Raw genomic sequence first — 6,818 nt, forward strand, 5'->3', positions numbered from 1 at the left:
ACCTGTAATTCCAGTTCTAGGGAATTTGATGCCTTCTTCTGACCCCTGAGGGCTCCTGCCCCATACATGATGCACATTTATACACTGAGACACATACACATAAAATAAAAGAAATATTAAAAATAATAAAATTGTTTCAATATTGAAATCTATTGCATACTAGAAGATATTCACAATGTATCATATGATTTTTTTTTCTAAAAAACAATAATAATAAAATAGAGGTATAGTCCATGTATGGTGCCACACACCTTTAATCCCAGCACTCATCACTGAGGAGGCAAAGACAGGTGAATATCCATGAGTTTGAGGCCAGCCTGGTCTACATAGTGAGCTCTAAGCCAGCAGAGCTACAAAGTGAGACCTTGTCTCAAAAACAGAAGTGTGTGTGTGTGTGTGTGTGTGTGTGTGTGTGTGTGTGTGTGTGTCAATACATTGAATTCTTTGGGTGGACTTCAGTGGCTTAGGCTGTTTATTCATGCCTTTTTCTCTGTTTTCTGTTGTTCTGCAATAAACATGTACTGCTTTGATTAAAGCATCTTTCATTCTTTACAAGATATCATGTGAGACCTGATGTTAAGTGGGTGCATAGGTCCATAACAATGATGTGTCTGTAGAACAATCAGCTACTACTAACTAGTTCATGCTCCATGAGGAAAGAGAAGGAAACCCAGACTGAGAAAGCAAGTGCTCTAGGGTGGCCATATTGTCCTTGGAAAGTATTTCTCACTACAAAACTGAACCAGCCACCATAGTGGCTCTCTCAGCCTTACTTTGAATTCTAAATGTTGCTAACAATAAATGCCCAGTGACAAAAAAAAAAAAAAAAAAAAAAAAAAAAAAGTGACCTACAGATGAAATTTCTGTATTAATAACACTTACTGAGGAATACTATGTGGCAAGTCTGTGCTAGGTTTGGAGACCCCAAAATGCAAATTCAAATCTCGCAAGAAAACACTAATTATTATTTTCAAAGTAAATAAGAGATAGGAAGGGCATAGTGGGGAAGATTCTTCGGAGACTATTACAAAATTACGAATACAAAATTAAGTTCTGCTTTTAGAGGAGGCTTATACAAGTAATGAGCCCCGATGCTTAATTATTTCTTGAGAAAATGCAAAGAGCCAGGAAATACGGGGCTGGAGAGATGGCTTGGCAGCACTGGCTGCTCTTCCAGAGGACCTACATTCAATTCCCAGCGCCCACATGGCAGCTCACAACTGTCCTAACTCCAGTCCCAGGAGACACGATACCCGCTTCTTGTTCCATGGGCACTGTACCCATACACATCAAAATAAATAGCCAGGCTCAGAGGCAGGCAGAGGCCTAATCTCTATAGTTCATGGCCAGCCTTGTTTGTGTAATGAGTTTCAGGCCAGGCAAGGGCTACATAGTGAGATCCTGTCTGAAAAATAAATGAAGCCGGGCGGCGGTGGCACATGCCTTTAATCCCACCACTCGGGAGGCAGAGCCAAGCAGATCTGTGTGAGTTCCAGGCACCAAAACTACACAGAGAAACCCTGTCTTGAAAAAAAAAAAAAAAAAAAAAAAAAAAAAAAGGGGAGCCCCCAGCTGGATCAGGCCCTCTGAATAGGTGAGACAGTTGATTGACTTGATCTCTTTGGGAGGCAACTAGGCAGGGACCGGGTCCTGTGCTCACTGCATGAGTTGGCTGTTTGAAACATGGAGCTTATGCAGGGACGCTTGGCTCAACCTGGGAGGAGGGAACTGGACCTGCCTGGACTGAGTCTACCAGGTTGATCGATTTGGAGGCTTTGGAGGCTTTGCCCTGGAGGAGGTGGGAATGGGGGGTGGGCTGGGGGTAAGGGGAGGGGGTGGGAGGAGGGGAAAACAGGGGAACCCGTGGCTGATATGTAGAACTGAATGGTATTGTAAAATAAAATTTTTAAAAAAGCGCTAAAAAAAAAAGAAAGAAAAGGCACAAAGGAGTTTATAATGCTCCTCCATGTTAAGTATGCTTGAAGTTTTCCATAATCAAAAAAAAAAAAAAAAAAAGAAAAGAAAAAGAAAAAAGAAATGATTAGTTTTGATTTTCATTTCCCTGATGTTAAACATTTCTTTTGTTTGTTTGGGTTTTGGTTCTTGGTTTTTGAAACGGGGCTTCTCTGTGTAGCTCAGGCTGTCCTAGAACTTGCTCTGTAGAACAGCTTGTCCTTGAACTCATAGAGATACACCTGCCTCTGTCTGTGGAGTGCTGGGATTAAAAGTGTGCATCACCACCACCACCACCACCACCACCACCACCACCACCACCACCACCACCACCACCACCACCACCACCACCTGGCCGAACATTTCTTTTAAGTATTTCTCATCCATTTGTGTTTCATTTTTTGAGAACTCTCTGCTTAGTTCTGCATCCCATTTTAAAATTTGTTTTCTTGGTGCCCAGGTTTTTTTTCTTTTTCTTTTTTCTTTCTTTTTTTTTTCTTTTAGTTCTTTTTATATTTTAGATACTAACCCTCTATTGGATGTGCCTGATATAATGGTGTCCTTTATAAATAAATACAATTTTAAGTTAAACATATAAATAAATAAGATGCAGAACAATAGAAGATGACACCAGACACCAACTTCTGGCTTCCATATACACATGCACATACATGTATATGCTACGCCCACATAGACACACAAAAAAACGTGAAAAGAGACCACATTGGTCAGACACTTATGACTTTGTAATCAGTCCCAGGTTTCTTCTGTGTTCTGCCTTAAAGACAAGCTCTCAGCCACATGCTGTGTCACCGCTGTGGCTGGGGACAGGAACATGAAGTGTCCAAGTCCAAGCCCCTTGGCTCAGGTGCTCCATCTGTCGCCCACCAACCAGCCAGGAGACCCTGGTAAGTTCCCTACCATGCTCTACAGTGTGGGGTGAAAATTCAATGCGAAGCACCCAACCCAAAGCCTGGCATTTAGCTGCACTCAGGAAGTGCAAACCATTTCCCTTCCCATCAGGTCCTGTGGCTTGGAGGCAGCAGGAGGCAGAACTGGAAGCAGAAAGGGTGGAGGTGTATCTGCAGCTGCCTTCTTAGCAGCAGCAGCACAGCAGAGGGAGCACTTCCCTCCAGGAGTGCTCTGAGTCGGGGTAAGCCATCAGGGACATTCACATGAATTGAGGAGTATTAATTCTAAAATTAATATTTCTGGGGGTTTTTTTGTTCACCAAATATCATATGACAAATGTATTAAATATGTAAAGACACAAATGAGGAAATTAAAAGCTACCCACAAACCTAACATCAATATAACAAATGATTAACATTTTATTTGAAAAACAGAGAGGTGGGGAGCTGAAATTTATTTTACATGTTGTATGTCTGTGCATTACCTGCACGCCTGCTGCTCAAGGCAGACAGAAGAGGGTGGCAGACCCCTGCAACTGGAGTCCTGTGGGAGCCCGTTCTCGGGTTCCTCGTGGCTTTACCCAGCAGGTTCACATAGAGGATGATTTCCTCTACAGGCTGAAGAGAGGGCTCTGTGTTCTTGCACAAGACCCAGGTCTCCAGTTCTAGGGGATTCAATGACCTCTTATTGCCTCCTTCGGTGCACCTACATACGTGCAGGCAAAACATACACAGATAAATCTTTTTTTTTTTTTTCTTGTTTTTCGAGACAGGGTTTCTCTGTGTAGCCCTGGCTATCCTGGAACTCACAGAGATCCGCCTGCCTCTGCCTCCCGAGTACTGGGACTAAAGGCATGTACCATCACCACCCGGCTAAAATAAATCTTTTTTTCTATAGATTTTTTTTTGTAAGTCGGAGTTTAATTTAGTGAAGACTGCCCTTGAACTTCCTTGTCTCTGTCTCTTGAATGCTTAGCTCAACCACACCTATCATGTGTTGCTCGTTATGCAACCAAAGGCTTTGTACCCAAAAGCATTCTACCCAGCAAGTTCCCAACCCCCGACAATATCACTTAAAATTGTTCTGTGTATGGGTGTTGTCTTAGTTAGGGTTTCTATTGCTGTGAAGAGACACCGTGACTATGGCAACTCTTTTTTAAGTATGTCATATTTTTATTGAAAATATCAGTCTACTATCCTAGCAACCATTTTCACTTATCTTGTCAAGTTACATGCTGTGATTAGCCACTCTATGCAATATCTCCAACACTACACAGGCAACACATACATTTTATATAGTTACAGTATTAAAACCAAGTATCTGGAGCTTTCTTTCAAACGTAATATGGGACTAGCTGACACTCTCCATGTCACAGATAAAGAAAATTAAGCAAAAGATGAACATGAAAACTCTGCTTTCCAAAACTTCCCAGTGACCCCAAATATAAGATATATAAACAACTAAGATTTACTTGGGAGATCTCAAATGCTCACTAAATGACTATAATGGACACTGGGGCCATGATGCTATTTACTAATCATCGGTGCAAACAATGTCCTCAGGATACCTTCAATGTTTCCACTTACAAGAACACCTGCAGGAAGAGAACGCTTGCTCACACCAAACTAAGGCAGAAAAGAAACAGTAAGGTGGTATAATAAGGCTCTAAGACTATGGCAACTCTGATAAAGGAAAACATAAAATTGGGGCTGGCTTACAGTACAGAGGTTTAGTTCATTATCCTCATAGTGGGAAGCATGGAGGCAGACATGGTGCTGGAGAAGGAGCTGAGAGTTCTACATCTGGACTGACAGGCAGCAGGAGCAGAAAGTGACACTGGGCCTGGCTTAAGCAACTGAAGCCTCAAAACCCACCCCCAGTGACGCACTTCCTCTCACATACACCTCCTACAGTGCCACTCCCTATGGGCCTATGGGAACCATTTTTATTCAAACCACCACAGGTGTTTTGCCTGTGTATGTGTCTGTGCACCACGTGTGTGCCTGGTGCCTACGGAGGACAGAAGACAGGGTTGGGATCCCCTGGAACTGTAGTTACAGACAGTTGTCAACTGCCGTGTGGGTGCTGGAAATTGAACCCAGATCCCCTGGAAGAGCAGCCTGCTCTCTTAACGGCCGAGTCATCAACATCACTTCAAAATGACTGTCTTATAGTAACCAAAATGTATAATTATTAATAAGTTTCGATGGATTTCCTAAAATAAATCTTTCTATATAGCCACCTTAAAAATGTATAAATTCTGGTGAGATCTGGGTCAAAGTCTACACACATTTAAAATTTTTAGTTACGTTTATTCCTATGTGTGTACACATGCATAGAGGACAGAGGACAACTTGTGGAAGTCAGTTCTCTCCTCTTACAATGTCAGTCCTTGGGCTTGAACTCGGGCTGTCACACTTGGCAGCAAGCACCTTTCCCCACTGAGCCATCTCACTGGCCCCATCTACTTAAAAGTACACAAATGAAGTCACCTGGTCCTCGGGAAAGACAGTGTCAAGGTGTTTCTCCAGAACACCATTTGGGTAATCACAGGGGCCGGGAGTGATTTTGACTTTACGGATGTATTTATCAAATACAGTGACCACTTACTCTCTGGCTATTAGCTTCTCTCGTGGGACCCTCCTTCAGAATACTCCCCACTTCTGATCTTGGCCACGCCTCTAGTCCCAAACATTGACAAATCCCCGACACCCGTCTCAGCTGCTGCATTGAAAACTGACACTGGAGTCCCCTGGAACCCTGAGACCTTCCACTCCAGCCTCCCAGGAAGTCACCCCGGCTCACCAGTGCCGGAGCTTACAACCCCTTCTGCAGAGGGCACAACCATGGCCTGGAGTTCCCATGGGGGAGTCCGGCTTGGCGGTCTGCTCCTCTCTCTTCTCGGCTGGGTGTCCTCCTGTGTCACCACTGTTCTTCCCCAGTGGAAGACTCTCAATCTGGACCTGAATGAAATGGAAACCTGGATCTCGGGACTCTGGGAGGCATGTGTGAGTCAGGAGGAAGCTGGCACTGTATGCAAAGCATTCGAGTCCTTTCTGTCTCTGCCCCAGGAGCTACAGGTAGCCCGCATCCTCATGGTGGCTTCTCATGGGCTGGGACTGGTGGGGCTTCTGCTCTCTGGCTGGGGGTTGGAATGCTTCCAGTTTCACAGGCCCAGAGGAGTTTTGAAGACACGGCTGTGCCTCCTGGGAGGGGCTTTGGAGGTATCAGCTTCGGCCACCACCCTCTTTCCAGTCTCCTGGGTGGCCTATGCAACATTCCAAGACTTCTGGGATGACAGTGTCCCTGAGATTGTGCCGCGGTGGGAGTTTGGAGATGCCTTGTTCCTGGGCTGGGCTGCTGGGCTTTTCCTAGCTCTGGGAGGACTTATCATCATCATCTCTGCTTGCCTGGGAAATGAAGATGGACCCTCTCCCTGGACAGCTGCAGCCACAGCTCCACCAGCGTGTGCTCCAATAGAGGAATTTGACGGTTCCCTCCACCTCACACCAAGACCGGTGAACCAGGTTATCTAGAATTAGAGTCTGCCTGAAAATCTCTACAAGAAAGGAATGTCAGGAGGCTCTTTTCCTTACCCTTCATCGATGTGATGGAAAGGAGTGGTCACTATCTGATTTGTCAAAGATCTGATTATCTTGGTGATCTATCTGGGTGCTTCACTTAAATAAAAATCAGGCCAGTTTCTTACATGTTTATCTCACTTGAAAATTTATTTATACAGAAACGTTTTCAGCTGAGGGTAGTGCTATGTGCTTGTAATTTCAGCACACAGGAAGCTGAAAGAAATGAGAATTAAGGCTAACCTAGGTGCATGGTGAGATCCTGTCTCAAACTTTTAGAAAAAAAAAAAAAAAGTTGATCATGGTGGCTCTCACTTGTAATGCTAACACTCAGGAAGCCAAGAGAATTGCCCAAAGCTCAAAGCCAGTCTA

At 44.2% G+C, this 6,818-nt stretch overlaps 1 protein-coding gene across 1 annotated transcript; it reads left to right on the top strand.

The window, feature by feature from the left end:
- Positions 1-5,670: 5,670 nt before the first annotated feature.
- Positions 5,671-6,438, top strand: Cldn25 (claudin 25). The gene has a single exon (XM_028865121.2). It carries the CDS (start codon positions 5,712-5,714, stop codon positions 6,399-6,401), a length of 690 nt encoding a protein of 229 aa, XP_028720954.1. The 5' UTR covers positions 5,671-5,711; the 3' UTR covers positions 6,402-6,438.
- Positions 6,439-6,818: the final 380 nt, after the last annotated feature.

Source organism: Peromyscus leucopus, chromosome 7, assembly GCF_004664715.2.
Source record: "Peromyscus leucopus breed LL Stock chromosome 7, UCI_PerLeu_2.1, whole genome shotgun sequence".
In the NCBI taxonomy this organism is placed as follows: Eukaryota; Metazoa; Chordata; class Mammalia; order Rodentia; family Cricetidae; genus Peromyscus; species Peromyscus leucopus.

Bases quoted from the DNA above. Each gene is read 5' to 3' on its own strand.
- Cldn25 (XM_028865121.2), top strand. From the start codon at position 5,712: ATGGCCTGGAGTTCCCATGGGGGAGTCCGGCTTGGCGGTCTGCTCCTC.